Below are 21,798 nucleotides of genomic sequence, written 5' to 3'. Positions count from 1 at the left end.
GTGTGACCTGGACTGCAAAACTGGTTACCTGCATGGCAGCCTGAGACTGATGTTGAGACCTGTTGTTAGCCAGAGCCTGTCTCCTTGGGCCTTATGAGCAGAGAGCATGGACATAAAGTCTTTCTTCTGGGTAACTGGGACAAGCCAACCAGCAAATGGTAGCTGTGTCAGTGGTTGGTGTACGATGGTAGCTGGTTACCACCATCCCTGTTTATGTTCTCGTCACGCAGTCTTAGTGACAATTCAGGCTGTGTGAGAACTGGCTAATCCTCTGGTTCCTTCGGAAGTACCACTCACACAACAGCAACTCTTGGCTGAAGGCAGTTTTCACAGGGCAGCTCACGCTTTCAGAAATGACAAATTAAGAAACACAAAATCAGTTCAGAAGGAAAACACCAGATATAGATATTTCTTTTTTTAAATATATTTTTTAGTTGTAGATGGACAACTTTATTTATTTTATTTTATTTTATTTATTATTTATTTATTTTTATGTGATGCTGAGGATCGAACCCAGTGCCTCACATGTGGTAGGCAAGTGCTCTACCTCTGAGCCACAACCCCAGCCCCAGATACAGATATTTCATTGGCACTCATGACTCAGGCCTTTGAGTCTAGTCAGAAAGTGAAGATCTTTGTACCGTTCATTCCCTAATCTCATCCCTTCCCCGTCTCCTGGAGTATAGCTGCTGTCATAAATTTTATATTTATCTGTTCACTTCATGTTCTTATATTTTTGTATATACCATACATATCAAAATATATGAAATAATATAAATATATGAAATGTTTTTGTATGCTTAAGATATCATTTGATATATATTCCACTCCTCTTTTACTCAACATTATGGTTTTTGAGATTTATGTTGATATACATATGTATATGTATGTGTGTGTGTACATATGTGTGTATATATGGCTTTCAGTCATTCATTTTCACTGCTCTACATTGTATTATATGCATATACCACGACTCTCATTATTGGAAATACTGAACATTTGCTGAGTATGGTAATGGGTGCCTGCAGTCCCAGCTGCTCAGGAGGCTAAGGCAGGAGGATCACAAGTTCAAAGCCAACCTCAGCTACTTGGTGAGGCCCTAAGCAACTTAGCTAGACCCTTTCTCAAAATAAAAAATAAAACGAATGGGGATGTAGCTCAGAGGTTAAGCACCCCTGGGTTCAATCCCTGGTACCAAAACAACAACCAACCCCCCCCCCCCAAATAAACAAACAAACAAAAAAACAAAGAAAACTGAACATTTTTGTACAGTTCATCTTATACACATCACTGGAGATTTTCTAGGTTTTATACCTGGAAGCAGCACTGCTGACTCAGAGTGGGTATGTTATCAGTTTTGGTAAAATATTATTTCCAAAGTAGTTATCCCAATTTATACATCTGCTAGCAGAGTATAAGTTGCCAAATTTTAGCATGATCAGGTTTTTTTTTTTTTTTTTTTTTTTAGTTTTTGTCAGTCTAATAGATGATCTCACTGTTTTAATCTGAATTTTTCAAATTATTAGTGGCATCGTAATTTTCAAGCCATTGGAATTCGAAATTACTCCAACGAGTTGAAATCCCTCAGTATTTTTGTTAGTCATCAATTATACCTTAAAATTCTGCTTTATTTATTTGGTTCTCTTAGGAAATAAAGTATTCCCAGGAAATCCAGTTTTTTTCCTTGCGGCACTAGGTCTTGAACCCAGGGATATTTACTACTGAGCTACATCTCCAGTCCTTTCTATGTTTAATTTTGAGACAGGGTCTTCTACTATTAGACCAGGCTGGCCTCCAATTTGTGATCCTCCTGCCTCATTCCCAAGTTGCTGGTGTGCACCACCATGCCAGGTAAAAATTCAATTTTTAACTATTATCCTGATAGCTAAAAGTTGCTTTTTAGAGTTTTAGGTAGTTTTGATAAAAAATCTCTACAACATATCATGCCTTCCCTGTTTCATACAGCTCAGGGTAAATTGAATTCAGTCCTCATCATGAACTTTCAATTCCTATAAATATCACAAATACCATCCTGGGCCATTGAAACAGGAAGATACTTGTTTCTATACCACATGCCTTAAAAGATCTTCATGCTTTAGTAGTTATTTTTGCCTCCTTTGGTCTTGTCCCTTAAAGTCTTTTTGAGGAGTTCTCCTTCCTTTTTGAATTAAAAACCAGTTTTATAGATGATATGTGTTGATTGTGAAATAGTCTATCTTTACTCCTTTGCTACCTTGTAGTCAAAATGCCTCCAGCTCAGGCTGGTGTTTTCCTGGTTGAGCGTGAGCCAGGGCGTGTGGCACACCTTGCCTTCCTAAAGTCCTCTTTCCATTGGCTCCCAGGGGTGCAGCAGTGAGCTGGGTTGCTGAACCCGTGCAGAAGTTAACTTGGGGATGAGCAGGGTGTGGGCTGCCCCGGGCATCTGAGAAAGAGGCACAGTGGGCTGGGTGTGGCTCAGTGGAAGGGTCCTTGATTGGTACGTGCTAGGTTCAGTCCCACTGCTGGGGGAAGAACCGCACAAACGTGCCTACTTTAAAAGAAGGACAAACATTCTTTTAAAGAACAAATACATTTTGACTCAGGGGTATTAGCTTGATCTGTTATGGAGGCGATAAAGAACCATAGGGTGACTCATTATCTTAGAAGGTCTAAGGAAATTGGCTGGATCCAAATGGGATGAGCAGTACAGATATCTTGTAGCTTCGGTGCTTTTTAAAGATACTTTGTTTTGGTTTCGGAAAATCGCTGCTGCCTATAAATTTACTCCTGCTCACCTTTCCAAACTAAAATTTATGATATAAATTTAACATTTCTCTTTTTTTTTTTCTCATTTCAGTGTGACAAAATTAGGCAAGAACGAGATGAAGCTGTTAAAAAACTGGAAGAATTTCAGAAAAGTATGTGCACACTTCAGTGGAATTATTATAAATATATAACCGTTTGGGGATTATGTAAGCAGAGATATATACCCTGTTAAAATTACCTTCCCATTTGCCCAAAAAATGTCCTGTTATTACTGTAATTTTTAAAGAAATGGAATAGCATTATTATTTTATGAGGTCATTATTATTATAGTTTGAATAGAAAATCTTACTATACAAAAAGCTGAAAGAGAACAGAATTACTTTGCTACATTGACTACTTGAGAAAAGCCAGTGTTACCATTGTATAGTCTGTCCTTCCTGTGTTTTTAACTTGTATAGTATGTTTATATAAAAATGCATATTTTGCATGTGGTTTGGTGGCCTGCTTTTCTCAGTAGACAGTACATTATCAGGTTTGCATGTCAGTAGAGGTGTATGTTTTACTGGTTGCCCATAGCATTCCATCATATAATGGCACTACCGTTCATTTATTCTTTCATTAAAGATTAGTTCTGGGTTTTTAACTATTACAGTTAATGTCATGGCAAGTACACAAAGTATACAGCTTTATAGTAATCTGATTAGTTTCTTAGGTTAATTCATAGAAAGGGAATTATGTTGGAGATTTACTCCACAGCTTTGTGGCTATAACTAATAATACTGTATTATATACTTAGAATATACTAAAACGGTAGATCTTATGTTAAGTGAGGGTAGATCTTATATTAAGCGTTCTAAGTGAATACATAGGGGTCGGGTTTAACTTAGTGTTGGAGTGTTTGCCTAGCATACATGAGGCATTGCGATGGATGGATGGATAGATAGAGTAGGAGGAGACTTTGGGAGGTGATGGATATATCTAGAACTTGATGGTGATGGTGGTTCACTGGTGTATATTCTTATTCCTAAACTCATCAAGCTGTATATATTAAATAATACAGCTCTTTACATGTCACTTACGCTTCAATAAAATGGTTAAAAAAAGAGAAAAGCAGTTATAGGGTCAAAGAGCTGAGATATTTTTAAGAGTTTGAATGCTTGAAATAGTGCTTTCACTGAGGAAAGTTATGTTCCCACAAAAGTTAGAATAATATTTTTCTAAATTTTTACTGTTGTTTTTTATGTGACATAAATCTGTTATTTATTCCCTAAGATAGAACATAACTGATCAGACCTGGAAGTGTCAGATGGAAATATGTCACTGGTAAAGAGCCAGATGGTAGCAGGGAAAGGGACCCCTTCCCTTGGAAGCAAAGGCTTTCTCTGACACTCTGCTGTATCAGTCAGGTATCTGATTATATCATAAGTGTTGACTCGGTAATGACACTACAAAATGTTATACTCTTCTGGAAGGTAAAACAGCTTAAAAATATAGCATTATAGTTAAATTTCATTAACTAGTTTATTTCATCACTTGACTACAAGGAAGAAAATCTGAGGGTAATCTTGCTGGTATAACCTATCTTGGGAGGCTGGTGTGCTGTGATAGAAACACCTCTTACTTGTGAGTGCATGAATTTCAGGTGCATGTGACTTTCTCCTTGGCTAGTGCAGGGTCCATGGGATATGCTTACACCGCGCTGGCACCCATCACCTCTGAAGAGTGATCCCATTGGCATTGTTACCAGTTCATGTACTGAATCATTGATAGTGGATTGGAGTATTGTGTGTGGTGAGCATAGTTCAAGTTTCTTATGGTTGGATTTATCACATAAGGTTTGGATTCAGGTAATAGTAAGGATTTTGCTTCTTGTATATGCAAAAAATGGAAGCAACCCCCCCCACATCAGCCTTTTAAAAAAATTTTTTTGTTATCAATGGATCTTTTATTTAATTTAGTTATATGTGGTGCTGAGTATTGAACCAGGGCCTCACACATGCCAGGCAAGTGCTCTACCACTGAGCTGCAACTCCAGCCCCACATCAGCCTTTTGAGTAACATGTAAACTCTGCTTTGATCTTCTGTTTCCCTTTTCCTTGTGTCTTCCTCTAAATATCTTTGATAGTTTAAAGAATTTGCATTTTTTCCTTCTGAGAAACTCTAATTAAGACCTGAAAGGATTATTTGAAAGGCTAGTACAACAGTCTGTTATCGTTGTATACCTTTAATTTTTACCTTTATTAGGCCTGCTTAATTAAAGTTTGAATGCCAGGAAAATAGTGTTAATTCTTTACTCAGTTTAAAAAAAAAAAAAAAAGAAGGAAATGGGGAATAAGAAGACTTAAATATTCCTTAAAAAAGTATCTGAGCTAAATGGTTCATGGCTTTTGAACAGAGGTAGAATTTCAGATGAAGGGAGTATGGCCATATTTATCACCAGTGAAGGTGTGATTCATGTAGCAGATACTTACCTGCATTAATAAAACTGGGATTAATGGTCCTGCTTTAAAGGCTGAGTATTAGATGAGATAATCTATATAAAAGCACTTAATACTATACCTGGCATATAGTAGATGCTTAATAAATGTTAGTTGCTGCTACTACCATGTCATCTCCTAAACCATCCAGCATGTCAGAACTCCATTAAGTAGTAAGAGTTCATGTTGCTGACCTTCAAGAAGTTGGGGCATATGGGTCTATACATTTGGACTGCTCTGGGGGAAAGTTTCTTTTGGTGTAGAGTTGAAATCTGGAATCCCTGTGATATTTATGGACCAGGCCTAGCTCTCTAAGTGTGGGAAGAGCAGTTCAGTGAAGCTCAGGAAAAGCTTTGTCAGGCCGCAGACTACTGCTCCCTAGATCAGTGTGCCTTTCCTTGGGCACATATGTTCCTATGCATTCTTGGGCACATATAGTTCCGTGCCATTCTTGGTCCTCTGCCAGCTGTCCCTGTGCCTGCCTCCTGGTCTTTCTACACAAAGAACACCACTGCAATGCCATATTTCTACAAATACAGACTCTTTTTTTTTTTTTTTTTCGGTGCTGGGGATCGATCTCAGGGCCTTGTGCTTGAGAGGCAAACACTCTACCAGCTGAACTATCTCCCCAGCCCCAAATGCAGACTCTTGTGAAAGGAGAAGTAAATAAATCCTTTCAAGTACTTGAAACTCATGAGCTCAAGAGATCCTCCCGCCTCAGCCTCCTGAGCTACTGGGACTTCAGGCATGCACCACCATGCCCTGCTCTTCCTGGCTGTTTTCTTAACACATGAAAACCTTCCCCGAGGAATCTGATGTTGAAGGAGAAGCTGCTGTGTTCACCATGTGTGCTTCAGAGATGTCCTTCATCTGCATAGTACTGAGAGGTGCTGGGAATTGGACAGAAAGTTTGCTCAGGAAGCAATACCCTGTAGTTAAAGTGACTCCTTTAACTATAATGAAGTAGAAAAGATTGTGGAAAAGTGGAGTAACTTTGGGAGTGGGTTTGGTTGGGCTTTCCCTGGTAGAAGTCTGATTTGGAATATGCCACTTAACTCCTGTGGACCTTGATATTGTGAGATTAGAACTGCCCCGATCACATCTGCTTTGTAGGACCATTGTGAGAATTTATGGGGGAACAGGTATAAAGGGTTTAGCGAGGGGCTGGGCACATAGTCAGGCTCAGGAAGTGGTGATGATAGTTGTTGCCTAATCATTTCTACACCACAGGGAACATCTTGTAAAAGGGTGTTCACAAACGGACTCCAGCCTCTCGACAAACTTGAGTACCTCCTTTGTACATGGCGTTGTGCTAGATTCAAAAGGACCAGACACATGTGAAATAAAAATTCCTATTTTAAAAGTCGCAGTTAGTAGAAGACAAAAGTAAAAAATAAAACAAAGCAACCCCGTCACCCTGCAATGTGATGAGTCCTGTGGGGGCATGTATGGGAGAGCACTTTGAGGTCACAGATGAGGACAGATCAATGGTGCTAATGAAACTGGATTGGTGGAAACAACAGCTGATGTGCTTTTAGTTATAGCATAAAGCTCTTAGAGTCTGTAAAAACTTTTTTTTGTTATAAAATATTTGAGAGTTTTTCAAAAGTGAGAAAATAGTACAATGAACCCTCATGGGTCCACGGTCCGGCGTCAACAGCTGTCAGCCAGGCCCATCATCTTCTCTGTGTCCATACTCCTCTCACTGACCTGTTTACTTAACAACTGATGCCGGTCACCATATCATTTTAATATTTCCTGACTATGTTTCAGTATGAATTTCTAAAAGATTAGTTTTTTATTGTAGTTGTTGTTTAAAAGTGTAACTAGCATATTAGGGTCTCTTTACTTCAAGTTCATCTCTTTTCTTTTTTTAAATCCCCTGTGATTCAGACGTGCAATGTCATAGGTATGGTAGGCAGTAGATCATGGATGTTAGAGAACAGATCCACTTTAGGACCGTAAAATAAACAGCTAAAGGTTTTAAAACCTTTCATTCTTTGAAAGGGCACACCTAAATTTCCACATCAAGACTATTTCTGCTTTATATCATGTGACCCAACTTTCGCATTTGGAAATGGGGTCCTACTTTTTTAAAGATAAATTGCCTTTGAAGTATTCTTTCCTTCTGAACTTAGGAATTTGGTAAGTGGGTTGCTGTGCTTCTGATTTAGCATTGGGATAATTTCTTAAACTGAAAATTGAAGCACAATGAAGAATTCCTACTGTTCCCTCTTTGAGGAAGAAATTAAGACCCCACCTGATGGAGTCTACCGCGCCAGCCTTGGGGAGGACGTGGGCAGGTCCTCCTCGGCCAAGTCTATCAAGTTAAATCACAGTGCAGCTTTTTACAAAATGCTTAGAAAATAAATGTTTCTCCCCACCCCCCTTTTCGCTAGGCCTAAACCTCAGTACTGTGGAATGATTTTTCTTACTCTTTCATGAGCAAGAATGTTATTGAATAAAAAGTCAAATTCCTATGAAAAATGCAGAGTGTTTATGTTTTTGTTATGAGAGTAGAAATACCAGATTGTGGCAGAAGATGTCAAGTAGTTAAGGCTAAAAATTCAAAGTAATATTTGATGTTGTAAAAATTGTATAGGTTTCTTTTCTCTTTCCTTCACATTTTTGAAGAACCTACCTTGTAAACATAGTGATAAAATGCCAGGAATATTAGGATTTTAAGGAAATAATAGAGCCTATTATTTAAACTACAATATAAAAGGCAATTATATTGATGAAGAGCTACATGGGCTTTGTGTGTGTGAATAAACTTGGCCTGTGTTCAGCTTCTATTTGTTCTTCTGGCATAAACACATATTGTGTGTGATTCCAGTTTAATGGGGACCCGTTTGTATGCCAAGCAGCTGCATTTTAGGACCTATTGCGTGATTTCATAGCTCTCTGAAAATTGGTTCTATTCAGAACAAGAGATAGAAGAGGACAAGGGGGGTGGTGTGGGGGGAGCTTCAACACACAATCATTTCTTTTCAATTGGAGCCAGAAAGGTTGATGACAACATGACCATTGTGTTGTAATGATAAGACCACTAAGGCATCTGTACCTCTCATCAAGGCTTTCACACCACAGCAGATACAATTTAATTCACTGCTCTGTCAGCAGTGCTGATACCATTATGCCGTCTGTCTCCACAGTTATAATCACTGTCCTCTGAGAAATGCAGTTGAAATGATCTTGAGCAGTCAAAGAAACTCTCAATTAAGGCTGCCACTTCCAATGTGTCAGATTGTGTCTTATGCACTTGGTACAATTTTCACTTCCAATCCTGTTTATTTACAATGTCTACCAGTAATTACGCTTAACGTGTCATTTAGTGAGGGGGGCCCCTGCCAAGCCGATTGTTGGGTGCTGCTGTACCATTGAGTGGGAGTTTCTCGAAGTCAATGCCATCAGCAGCTTTTAGGCCCTGATGGGATGCAGTAGTAATGTTGATAATGCAAGTATCGTGCTCATCAAGTCATAATTAGATGCCACTCAAATGTGCCACTTGTAATAACAGTGTTGATTCATGTTTTTCTCGGTGACTGCAACTACTAATTAGTTAAGTGGTTTTTGGTTGGCCTGCATTTGCGGCAGATTATTATTACCCCTGAAAAAATGTCAAGGTTAGAGATGTTTCTGGCCATTTAGTGCTGCTTTATGAATTTGAATATTAACATAATAAGAACTTTGGACAGACTTAGGAAGTAATACATTTTTGTATTTAATTTGGAGAGAAATTTTTCCCCCTGAGTTTAATCATAATTGCAGGTTAATTAAGCTTAAATGAAGCAAAAGTAATCTCTCTTTGTGTTATGTGAGCCCAGAGCTTTTTGCCTAACTTTGTTGGGTTTCACATTTGGGTCCTTTAATTTTTTTTTTTTTAAGCCAAACAAACGTCAATAAATATATATGTCTATAGTTAGGTTTGAGGTTCTGAGGATTTCCTTTTAACTAGAAATGGGGGTAGAAGGAATTGGCATTTTCTTACTTGATCTTGATCCTCAAAATATAATTCAAGTTCTAAATGACTCTGTACCTTTAAATCTCAATTTACATGAACCAGCTACCAAAAAAATCTAAAACAGCTTTTTCAATGTTGGTAAACTATCAAGTAAAATTTGATTTTTTCCCAGTAATCCTGCTAACCTATGATGCCGGAAACAATTTATCAACCCTTATTTTCATCACATACTACATAAATCTCAGTGTTATACTTCTGGAGTTTGGAATAACAGTCACTCTTAAAGACTAATATTGCAACACTTATTTAAGCTGCCACATAGTTATGTCAGTCATAGATCAATTTAAGATTTATTTTCATTTTATTTCTTATTAGCTAATTTTCTTTATTAGATCCACATGTTACGTTCTGCTAAGAAAGACATCTTGCCACTCTTCATTTGTGGGAGAGTCTTTTATTTAAATTAGCAGATATATCTACCGTGTACTTAGCCACATAGAAAATATACACTTTAAAACCTCCTAAATAGTTCTCTTAAAATATGTGTCAGACCCCAGCACCTCAAAAAAAAAAAAAAAATATATATATATATATGTGTGTCAGAGTAGTGCAGGTTCTTTGTTGTGTTCTTTTTTCTTTCTGTGTTCAAATATGAACTAAGTTTAGTCAGGTCAGCCTCTTAAAAACTTTCCTTGTTAATGGCTCAAGGCTGGCCAGAGAAAGAATTGAAGTATTCTTAATCATGGGACGATGCGTGGGCTTCTGGAATAGCTGACTAATCCTTGAATGCTGAGACTCTTTTTCCCCTCATTCCTAGTTTCTCACATGGTTATAGAGGAAGTTAATTTCATGCAGAACCATCTTGAAATAGAGAAGACTTGTCGAGAAAGCGCTGAGGCTCTGGCAACAAAGGTGAGTCTGTCCTTAATGCAGGGATGTTTTCTGAGCTTTCAGATTTCAGCTTGTTTTGCTGGAGAGTAGCTTCTGCTCTGCTGGACTCTGCCAGTTCTGTAATCTTCCTACTCTGATGGTGAGGAGAGGGTTGTGGGTCTCAGAATCCTGGAATGGGATTATGTAATGTTTCCCTCAGTGCAGGCGTGGTTTTGATTGTAAACCGAGTGTTTGCACGTGTGTGTTTCCACGTTGGTGGCTTTTGCCTGCAAACGTGGTCCCAGAGTGATCTGTGGGTGCCCTGGACTTTCCAAGTGTCTCTGCGTTTGGTTAAATGCTAACCAAATTTAAAACTACCCAGGTGTGACAGGAAAGAGCAGTGATTGTGTCCCGTGTGAATGTGATGAGCGAGTCAGCCTCCAGCCTTACATTTCAGGTGATTATTTGTGAAAGCAGAGCGAGGGCATGCAAAAGGTGACCTCGGTGCTCTGCTGATTGCCTCTAGCTGATGAATTTACCAAGTGTGTAATTTTCTATATTCTGTCTCATCAGAAGTACATTATTATTAAAGAATGTTTTTATCTCTGTCTTATGTATTTTGGGTTGGGTAAAATGCATCTGAACCACTTCATCAGAAAATGGATTACAGCAATTTTCAACCAAATTTCATTATTAATGCTAGTTGTGTTTCTTTTCCCTCCCCCAACCTCAACATCCGCCACCTCGGGAGTATTTCTTTGGATGTGACTGAAATCTTACCACCCATAATAAATAAATAAATAAATAGATTTAATTTGTGTGCATTAGCAGTGTGCATGGGAGAGGTATTTGCTTTAATTGTTTGCATAACGACACTGCATTAGAATTCATAAGATATTCAATCAGAACTTAACCAAGGATATAAATTTGTGTGTGTAACTTCTCTCCTGTTATTTGTCTGAGGATACATAGCAGTACAGGCCATTGCTTTAAAAACAGTGACAGGGTGGATATTCTCACATCCTTTTACTCTGCCGCACAGCACTGGAGCTCCTCAATCCATGATGATGTATGAATTCTGCTGTCATTTCCTTTATTTCTTTTGAAATAAGCAAAGGAAAAATATTTTATTTAGAGCAGACTAGCTGCTGTGACTCTTCTAGGGCCTACGAGTAGTTGCTGCATTTTCTCTTACTTTTAACAGTTGCAGTAGTACATCTAGGTGAGGACACTGGCCATTTCTCAGGATTGGCAGAATTATGGCCCTCCCTTTATTTAACAGGTAACTTTTGCAAGAGAATTCACCTCTCTGAGCTATAGTCCAAGCATTCTAAAAGTCTGGGTGGACCAGGGTTGTCACCTTAGGAGTGCTCCAGATCCACTTGGTCTAGGAGCGTGGCCCGGGTGAATGTATGTTGAAAAGCTGTCGGGTACCAGGTATCACCTCCACTTAGAAACCACTGATGCCTGATCCCTAAGGTCATTCTTGCATCTAGGGTCTTTAACTTACTCCATTTGTTTCCTAGCCTAAGAAGCCTTTTAGAAAATGGATGTGTAGTTTATTTCTGAGGATGTGATGTGAATTCATAGGGCCTGGAGTAAAAATAACAAATCAAGAAACAGAATTAATCCAACACTATAGATATGCTTATCAGATGTGAATGCAGAATTTGGAAACTTCATTTTATGTGCGATCAGTAAGTGAAAATAGAACATTCAGTTTTAGGTATCAGTTGTCATTTTCAAAAGTAGGTTCCATTTTCTGAGCAGTGAAGTTTCTATAAGTTATTTTCCTAAACCTTTTCCTTCAAATTAATGACAAATGCAGAATATTTAATTCCTGTGATGCAATTTGACCTCATAGTTTTCTTAAAAACAATGTGGATACTTTGCTTTGCTAAAATATGGAAGTTAAACTGATAAATGTAGACTATTTTAAGTTGACACTTCAAAGCCATGTAATTTGCTTACTTTGTTCCTTTAAATATTCATTAAACTGTGACAATGTAAAAACTATTTAAATTTGAATATAGTAATAGGTTTGGTTACAGGGGCGTCACAACTTACAAGGGTTTCACCTGACAGGGAGCATGCTGTTAATCTGTAACTTGATGAGTAGCTGCAGTAAAATTGCTTAGCTAAAATCAGTGAGTTCAGAATTCTCAGAAATGTCCAGGTAGTCTGTCCATAAAACTTCAGGCATGCAAATCTTTATTTCTTCTTTCAAAACATGAAAATGGTGTTTGAGAGAAGACTTAGGATGTTCTGTGGTTGTGTTTTTTCCTCAAGCTAATGACTCTGCTGAGTAGTTGTATTACAAATGACCTACAGCTGATGGATTTGGATGCCTGGTTTGATAGTAGCTTTAAGCTCTTTTGAGTGTAGAATTGTTACCTCTCAGGTTATCAGGTATTAAGGTGATGGTGGTCTGGGAAGAAATACGTTAAGCACCACATGGCAAAAATGAGCATTTTCATGAGTCTCCTGGAAGAAGAAACTGTGTAGATGCACACCTTATTGGAAGAAAACTAGCTGATAAAGGATTTCCAAAGAAAAAATTAGACAAAAAACTAAGCCTTCTTTTTTTCATAGTAATAGTTAAAACATTTGCTGAACTTGAACTTTCTCTGTAATACCTCATTTAATCTTCATATGGGTTAGAAACTGTTCTACCCTCTGCTGATGAGAAGTGAGAGACTGAAGGATTAGGTAGGCTCCAGAGACAGACGGAGCCAGCCGGGTTGTGTGCTGAAGCATTCCATGACTCTGCATCTGTGATTCTTAGTGTGGACGTGCATCCCAGGAGGTTCTGGAAGAGTACTAGGCTGGGCCTCATGGCCAGAGACTTTGATAAGGCATAGGGCACAAGCTTCAGGATTTTTTTTTTTTTTTTTAATGTGACTGTTGCTCTCCAGCGATTGTAATGTGTAGACTTGGGAGTCAGTTGTTTAAATATTAGGAGGCAGAGTTATAAATTGTCTTCATTTTTTTCATTTTCTTCTTAAAGTGATGTTTCCTTCTAACACTAAGAAAAGATGTCACAGTGTGAGAATTGATAAGAGGATCCCGTGAGCCTGTTTGAAGGCCGTGCTGTAGCATTCATGGTTTACAGGACCCACAACAGTCTCCTTGAATTTTCCATCTTAAGGAAGAGGGGTCGGGACGTGTGGGCCCACATCTCTTATCCCTGATCCCATAGTATAATGTGGGGAGATAGGGACTGGGGACTGGAAAAAGGGACTCCCTGAGTAGAGCTCCTGGGTCTTCCCTGGAAGAATTCATGGGTTTTTTTTGTATCTGTTTCTAAGAGATTCTTCCTGATGCCTCCGGGAGGTCAAGGAAGCCTCTTGGGCTCCAGACCCTGGCACGTGGTTCTGTATTAATCAGATCTTCCAGACTACAGTGGGCTGTGAGAAACTCAGAAGGGCCCAAATTATAATCACAGAGGAAGGGCTAAAGCCAGTCAAGTCACGCATCATGCTAAACTTCTTGTTCTGGTGTCAGGTTTACAATAAAGAAGATAAACTAGCATCCCAGTGAATTATGTTCATTTATTTCTAATGTCAGTTGTTAAATTCAAACCCACTCATTCTTTATTAAGGACTAACAAATACATTAACAAATCAGGATTCCTTTTTACTGCTCTGAATTAGAACTCTTTTTGTAGAGATAATAGGAGCTACCTTGAATTTTCTTGTATTGTGATTTATGAAGATTCTGTGTATAGATATAGAAACATCTTGAACAAGCTTAAGCAAGAAAAGAGAAGGATGTGGGAACTTGTTAGAGGAATATTGGAGAATCCCATTTGGGATTCACTCAATATTGTGAGTCAGGAGCAGTATGGGAATGAATCCGGGCTTGGGGAACCCTCTCCTTGCTTTTCTCTGGCCCTCTCTCCACGTCAGCTTCCTTTTTGCCTTCACTATGCGCTGCCTTTCTCTCTTCCTCAGGTGAGTAGGGGAGTGGGCTCCCCAGCACTTGTTGTGTTCAGACACATGGAAACTCATTTCTGTTCCAGCCTCAAAATTCCTAGAAAAGAGAACTGATTGGCCAAGCTTGGGTCACAGGTCTCATCTCTGGACTTAACTAGCTCCAGCCGATGGCTGGGGAAGCCTTGGGGGTGTGTGGTCATCCCACAGAAATCACATGATTGGGCTGGGGATATAGTGCAGTTGGTAGAGTGCCTGCCTCTTGTGCATAAGGACCTGGGTTCAATCCCCAGCACCACAAAACAAACAAACAAACAAACAAACAAACAAATGGAATGGAAATGTTCAGAAAAGAGGGGACCCTGAGCAAGCAGACATTTAAGAGGTATTTCCAGTATGGCTTCAAACTGAAAATTTACTTTAAATAAAGAGTATATATTAAGACTGTTGATAACCAGAAACACTAGTATTTCATTTTGATTCCTTACATCTATTTCCCTTGGTCATAACTAGCATTAACAGTTGCTGCTGGCTGCAATCCAGGTGCCAGGTCTTACTTAAAGTAATACATTTAATATTAAAACATGTGAACTCAACCTTGTTGGATGAATCTGCTAATCATAGTGTCCTGCTGTGACTGTTGTGAATATGCAAGACAAAAACCTGCTTAATTTGTCTATTGTTTAAAAACCCAAGATAATTATTTGACTGCTGCTAAAATAACCATGTTTGCATGTTATCTTAGCTAAATAAAGAAAATAAAACACTGAAAAGGATCAGCATGTTGTACATGGCCAAGTTGGGACCAGATGTCATAACCGAGGAGATAAACATCGACGAGGAAGACTCTGCTGGGGACACAGATGGAGCTGCCGAGACCTGTGTGTCAGTGCAGTGTCAGAAGCAGATCAAAGGTGGGACCCTGCTCACTACCGAGCATGCCATGAGCCCCACCACCAAGAGCCTGGTTGAGAACCACAGGGTATCACACTTGTAATTCTGGATTGCTTTCTTGTTTGGAATTTAGCACCTTTGAAAGTATTGTCTCCAGAAAGAGCCAGTTAGACCGTTACCCATTAGAATACGGACCAGGCATTAAGAGATTTTAGATGTGTTATGAAAGAAAGAATGGATCGAAAGACATTTCACCTGGTCTGGGATCTAACTCAGTGGTGGAGTATAAGCTTAGGTGGCGCAGAAGGCCCTGGATCCCATTCCTAGCACCAAAAGATCTGTGCACGTGTATTCCCTTTCTCTTTAGTTCTGTGTTAGAATCTTTGGAGAAGATTCCTTCTTAAATTTCTTAGCCTCTGCCCTCTAAGAGCACCTGATTTAAGCAGTGAGCTAAAAGCAGTTTTCAATATTAAACAACAGTGCTGGCTAGCAGATGGTGCTGTGAGGCAAGAGCACAGGAAACTGTCTCTTCAGTGCACATGGATTTTATTTAAGTACAAACATACACATCATTTCTGTTAAACATGTCACAAAGCAGTTTCTGGCTTACAACTATTGGAGCATTTTAACCTAGTACACATTCAGAAGTACTACTCTTCTGTTTATTTGGTAGATAAAATTTCAGGTACAGGTATAAAGATGGAAGGGTACACCTGGCTTTCCCTGACTCTTCAACCTCTTAACTCAAGACAAAATAGGGTTTATGCTGGCTGAGAATACGAGGAAGTTTAAAGGATTTCCTTTTGTTCATTATGCTCCTTTCTGTTAGGTCTTGAGCAATACAGTCTCATGTTCTTCCTTTCATAATTAGCCAGCCAGTGGAGAAAGTGATTTAGAATTGAATCACTGAGAACTTCTTCAAGCTGGGTCCACGTACAAAGTTTAATGCAATTTATAAATAACCACATAGTAGCTTTCTTACTGCTCTTGGAGAAGGATAAGAATTAAAAGCAATTAAAACAAAGTGGCAAAACAGTAGGCCCGGATATAAACTTAAGTAGTCTGTGCTAATCCATGTGTATTTTTAAACATTTGAGTGGCAGAGGTAACTTAACACCAGAAGCTTTTGCACTTAAAGTTGCTAATGTCTGCATTCTAGTAACATTTCTCATTAAATCCCAATAATAAAAAGAAGAAATTAATTAAGAAATGAAACACCCACAACTCCAGAGAGAAAATTACTTAGAATTAACCCTTCTTTACGTATTCAAGTTAGTTCAAATAATACTTATGGTCCGTAAATTGGCAGGAAGTCAGGATTTTTTTCTTTCAAATCAAAATCTCCAAATTATTATTTTTTATTAATTTTTTATTTATTATTTTTTATTAGTTGTCAGTGGACCTTTATTTATTTATGTGTGGTGCTGAGAGTTGAACCCAGTGCCTCACACATGCTAGGCAAGCGCTCTACCACTGAGCTGCAACCCCAGCCCCAAATCTCCAATTATTAACTGCCCAGTTGTTTGTTTATATTGTGTTGTGACAAGAGCCATGGCCATTATGAAATAAAAAAGGAAACAGTACAGTGCTTAAACTTGTTTTGCTGAAAACTTAAGAACTTTTAACTTTCCAGATGCTGGATGGTTTCCTCAAATCTGCGTTTGGTAGATTGCAAAGGAAACTCACTTTGGTGTATCCAACGTGGTGAGGTTGCCTAGTACAAAACCATGAGTGTGTGGGGTGGGCATGCAGGTGCCCTTTGTTTTCCTTCTCTTTGTCAAATAACCTTGACCATAAGCCCTGTGGACTGGCATTTTCAGTTTTTTGACCATATTTGATTTATTTGAAAATAAAACCTTTTTCTTTTTCTTTAAAAATGCAGAACTTCGAGATCAAATTGTGTCTGTTCAGGAGGAAAAGAAGGTATTAGCCATTGAGTTGGAAAATCTGAAGAGCAAACTTGTGGAAGTCATTGAAGAAGTACGTATTTGGGTCTGAAAGGCAAGGTCTTACATGTTTTCAAACCACAAGTCTGTTTGGGGACTGGCTAAATTAGAAACTTGCTATTGCAAGCTAAGTTTTGCTATAAGAACCATGTACCAATTTTTATCTTATCCCCTCCACCATTTCAGACATACAGAAAGTTCTAGAAAACAAGATCATTGAACACTCAGGTGCCCACTGCCTAGCTGAATAAATAAAACACTAGGTAGCATTTACATGCTCCCCATTGTCCCCATATTCTTTCCTGTGTGGGGCAGATTTGTAAGAATGTCAGCTGCTTTTTCAGTCATGCACTTGATTGCTTCTGGCAAAGAAGGAAGAGAGTATCTTGCTTCTCGAGTGGGATGTCTGCCTTGGTTTGGAAGGGCTGTCCCTTTGTGTACCTGCAGTGCAGGCAGACGCAGTAGATGTGAGAGGGGGTTCAAGCCAGGATTTGGAGACTCTTTCTCTGTCCCCTTGAAGTGTCTTTAAGAACAGGACCACATAGTGGCCTTGTTTTTGCACGAGGCTCTGAGAGTCTGCCTCCACCATGTTGATTTAACTTGTCTCCATGGTGCTCAGATTCTGAAGCCCAGAGCTTCGCAGCCTACTGGCGACAGCACCTCAGGTGGCTGCCAAACATGCCAGGGTATTGAGCCCACCAGCGAGCAGCCTCACCCAGTTGCCCCCATTCTTGTACATATCTTGCCACCTTACTATGGCAGAACGTTGTACTGAATAGGAAGGAGGACAATAGTACTTGTGTAGGGAATTTAGGATAGTGACGAAAAGCAAAAGTAAGGCTTATAGGAAAGATAGCAGTTCAGTCTCTGCGGAGGTGCTGATGGCCTCACAGCTGCCTTCCGGGCCATCAATCCTAGCTTGTGTCTTGAGTCACCACAGGAGAGGGGCAGGAAATGCATCCTTATGCACCCCAGACCACAGTGGTGATGGTTTATTGATGATTCTCTCTCCTTCCTCGTAGAGGTATTATTGGAAAACGTTTAGATAGTATTTTTATCGTGACTGTCTCAGACATCTGAAAGGTACAATGAGCACGACAGTGACCATCCACGTCCCCACCGTCCAGCTTAGCACATAGAGCACTGGCGAGGGAGGAAGCCTGGCTGCCTCTCAGCTTCTCCTCACTCCTCCCAGCTCCCCTGAACTTGGTGCTTATCATTCCAGGGTTTGCATTTACAAGTTCAGTACGATCCACAGTATTTTGAGTATTTTTAGATTATGTAAACATATCTGCTTAATGTATTTGAGTATTGATTTATGTCAAATGTTCTTTCATAAATTTAAGTTTGGGGAGAATGTTTTCATAGGTATTATATTCAAGCAAATAAGTTATCAAAGTTCAAAATGAGTTTCCTAGTTGAGTACTGGATCTCTGACTGAATGATTTGTGTTTTTTCTGGGTGATCTGTGGTTGGACTTTTGTATTAAAATTACAAATTATGTACATTGAAGGGTTAGGACACAGTCATCGTTAGGGACACTGGTGCCAGCAGCACCGGGGAGAAAGTGGGCACTGAGGGCCCCTCCTCAGGTCGCCGCCTCTGAAGCTGTGAGGAGGAGCGCTGGGGAGGCCTCGGTCTTGCCCAGGATTGCAGCTTCCCACTGGAAACGTCGTGTTGCGAACTGGACACCATTTGAGCGTCACATGTTGCCATATGTCTCGTTTTACAATGTTGGGTGTTTTCTCCCCTCAAAATCTTACATTTTTAGGTAAATAAAGTTAAACAAGAAAAGGCTGTTTTAAATTCAGAAGTTCTTGAACAGAGAAAAGTCTTAGAAAAATGCAACAGAGGTACGTCTTTCCAGTCTTTTTTCTCGACCACATACGTCATTTTTTGTGTTTTGTGTACATGTGTTTTGTGTCATTTTACCTAAAGACTCTTGTAGCCAAAATCTTCTCCTAGACTGTTTTCCTAGCAGCAGGTCCCTTCCATTCCTGTTCCTTTATCACATTTGAAAGTGATTTCACTTGAGGAGCTCATAAACTACTTGTTTTGGGACTTCAGACATAAATGCTACCTTTGTCCTACATGTGTCCTGGGACCACAGCCATTTGGGCTGTCCCTTCAGCATTTATCTATTTGATAGGTCATTTAGTAAACCTCAGTGCAGAGATCAGAACATCTACCCGGAATACTTGCAAAGAGATAACATTTCAAGTTAAGAGGATGAAAATGGAACAAGGGGAATTGAGAATATGAACTGATTTATAGAGTACATGCAGACTTGCTCTCAGGGCTGTGCTGAAATCTGGCTTTGAGCTCCAGGGTCATGAGGGATTCATGACCATTTAAACAAATTACATAAAAACAAACTAATGATCAGGAAAATCAGACCTGGTCTCATGGTGAGAGGACAACATCTCCAGTGACTACTTCCAAGGAAAACTGTGCAGAGTCTCCTGGGGGCTGCTGCTTATGTCCCCGTTTGAGGAAGTGATGCTGCAGTCAGTCCTGAAGATAGGGAGGGGAGGGACTGTATTAGTCCATATTTCATTGCTGTAACAAGATACCAAAGGCTGGGACCTTGAGAAAGAAAAGAAGTTTATTTAGTTCCTAGTTTGAGAGATTCAAGAGCATGGCACAGCATGGGTTTGGTGCCTGTAAGGGCCCCCTTGATTTGGTCACATCATGATGGATGGCATCAGGGTGGGATTGCAGGTTGATAGGGAGAGATTTCATAGCAAGATGGAAAGCCATAGCTGAGGAAGGGGCTGGTCTTTCTCTTTTAATAACATTCCATTCTAAGGAGAACTAACTCACTCTCTGAGACCAACATTACTCCTTTCTGAGGGCATCACCCACAATGAGGTAATTACCAAGTGCTAAGCCCCACCTCTTAAAGGTTCCACCACTCTTAATGCTGCCACACTGGGGACCAGCCTTTCAACATGTGAACCTTTGGGAGGCAGTCCGCATCCAGACCATAGCAGAGACCCAGGATGCTTCTTGTTCTCCCTCTCTCCGTCAGCCACTTGGCTTTCTATTCTAGAAATTGTGACGCTAACAGGAAGTCTTTTAGACCTAGGGCTTTCCATATGGTCATTGGTGGCAGCTGTCAATCCTCAAGTCACTCAACAGCTGGGATTTTTAAATAAAAAACCTCATAGTTAAGTGTGGGAGATGAGCTGGATTGTAGCATTTCTTCAGGTCCTGCTTCGTTTGCAGGTAGAAATGTGTCAAAGGATTTGGCAGCTTGAGGCACTGTGCTGGAAACAGGGTTCTGCAGAGGTTTATCATGTGTCTCTGCTTTCAGAGGGTCCCCTGTGTGGGCAGAGAGGTGGATGTCAGTAAACACACCTCTAGGACCAACCTAGTTTCTTTCAGAGTCCAAGTCAAAGGGACCTGGACATGTGAAAATTCACTTTTTATTATAGTGTTTTGAACATAGAAAAGAGTCAATTATCTTGCCCAGGGCTTCAGATAGTTGTGGTCTTCTTTGTTTTCTTCACAAAATTTCTTTTTTTAAATAGATTCTAAAAATCATTTAGCTCTCGGGGACCTATAATTCACACTGCAAACCACCACTTACATTACTTTTCTTGAGTAAGACCATTTGTCTTTCATCTGAGGAGGCAGTAGATTTACAGAGCAGAGTTTGAAATTCTATGTCATTACACAGCAAACCCATCCTTAGTCAGTTAGAACTGAAGTGCCTGCGGAAGAGTGTGTGAAAGCAGCCATTAAGAGAGCCTTTTGAAAGAGTTTAGTGACATGACTCAGCTCAGGACTGGGGTGCCTCACCAGGAGCAGCTGGGTGGTGTGCTGCGACCGAGTCATTCCTAATTTCCAGTGGCGTCATTACCCGCTTGGTCCTGTCTGTGCCATTATTTAACAGAGTAGGCTACTAAATGTCAAGAGTAGCAAAGAAGGCTGTCACTTTTATTTGAGAGGACCTTCCTTTTGAAGGTGTCTGGCCTGCAGAATCCTTTAGTTCTCTGGGCCTGGATGGCTCTAAGGCCATTTCCCTCCTTTGTAGACATAAAGAACACTAGAAAGTAACACACACATATGTACGTGACTTAAAATTTATATGTAATATAAAAATATGTACGTGTGTGTATATACACATATATATTCCTTTTATTAGGTTATACTTACATTTGTATAGGAAATGGAAAAACAATCTTAACCTTTACAATTCAGAGATAAGCACTATTAACATTTTAGGATATATTCTAATTTAAAAACATGTATACATTAAATTTTATGTTTCATATGTTTACAATGTATATGGAAAAGAATACTAGTAAAGGAAATCTCTCTTTACCTACTAATACCTGACAAGCCCGTAAGCATCTCTCTGCTTATACCCCTCTGTCAAATTTTAATTTTTTTTCTCTAAATTTGGCCAAATATGCATGTATCCCTAAATACCACATTGTTTAATTTTGCATGTTTTTGAACTTGATATAAACGGAGTCATTTTGCATATAACCTCTGCAGATTTTCATGTTTGTGAGATCTATCCATGTTAAAGGGCATAACGTGGTATGTTTATTTTCACTACTAATATTCCACAAGATAACCCTATCAGAATTCACTCATGCATTGACTTTTTTTTGCAGAAATTTCAGTTATTTCCATTGTTTTGCTATTCTGTTATGAGTTAGGAAAGTTCTCATACATGTCTCCTGATTTCACTAATATACGTGCCACATGTAAAATTTTATCTTCAGTTTCTCTGTGTAATGCCAGACTACTTTGCAAATAGATATCATTTTACACTCCTCTTAGCAGTATATCTGATTCTGTTGCTCTGTATCCTTCCCAAACAAGATAGCCACACTTTTTAATTTCTGCAAATTCCTTTTTGGTGGATATAGAAAAGTACTTTCACTTTGTGCTTCCTGATCCCTAACGACAGTGAGCATCTTTCCATATGTTTTTTGACCTTTCATATGTTTCCT

At 39.4% G+C, this 21,798-nt stretch overlaps 1 protein-coding gene across 8 annotated transcripts in view; it reads left to right on the top strand.

Moving 5' to 3' along the window:
* Shtn1 (shootin 1) overlaps positions 1-21,798 on the top strand; it is a 95,717-nt gene that overhangs the window by 22,130 nt on the left and 51,789 nt on the right. For all 8 annotated transcript variants that reach the window (XM_047552664.1, XM_047552663.1, XM_047552666.1 and 5 more), the window contains 5 exons: positions 2,837-2,897; positions 10,004-10,098; positions 14,734-14,902; positions 16,765-16,862; positions 18,600-18,681. In XM_047552664.1, the coding sequence (XP_047408620.1) occupies positions 2,837-2,897; positions 10,004-10,098; positions 14,734-14,902; positions 16,765-16,862; positions 18,600-18,681 (505 nt within the window). The remainder of the gene's footprint in view (positions 1-2,836; positions 2,898-10,003; positions 10,099-14,733; positions 14,903-16,764; positions 16,863-18,599; positions 18,682-21,798) is intronic.

This window comes from Sciurus carolinensis, chromosome 5 (genome assembly GCF_902686445.1).
Source record: "Sciurus carolinensis chromosome 5, mSciCar1.2, whole genome shotgun sequence".
In the NCBI taxonomy this organism is placed as follows: Eukaryota; Metazoa; Chordata; class Mammalia; order Rodentia; family Sciuridae; genus Sciurus; species Sciurus carolinensis.
The sequence above is the reverse complement of the archived record's forward strand: the minus strand, read 5'-3'. Positions and strand labels throughout refer to the sequence as shown.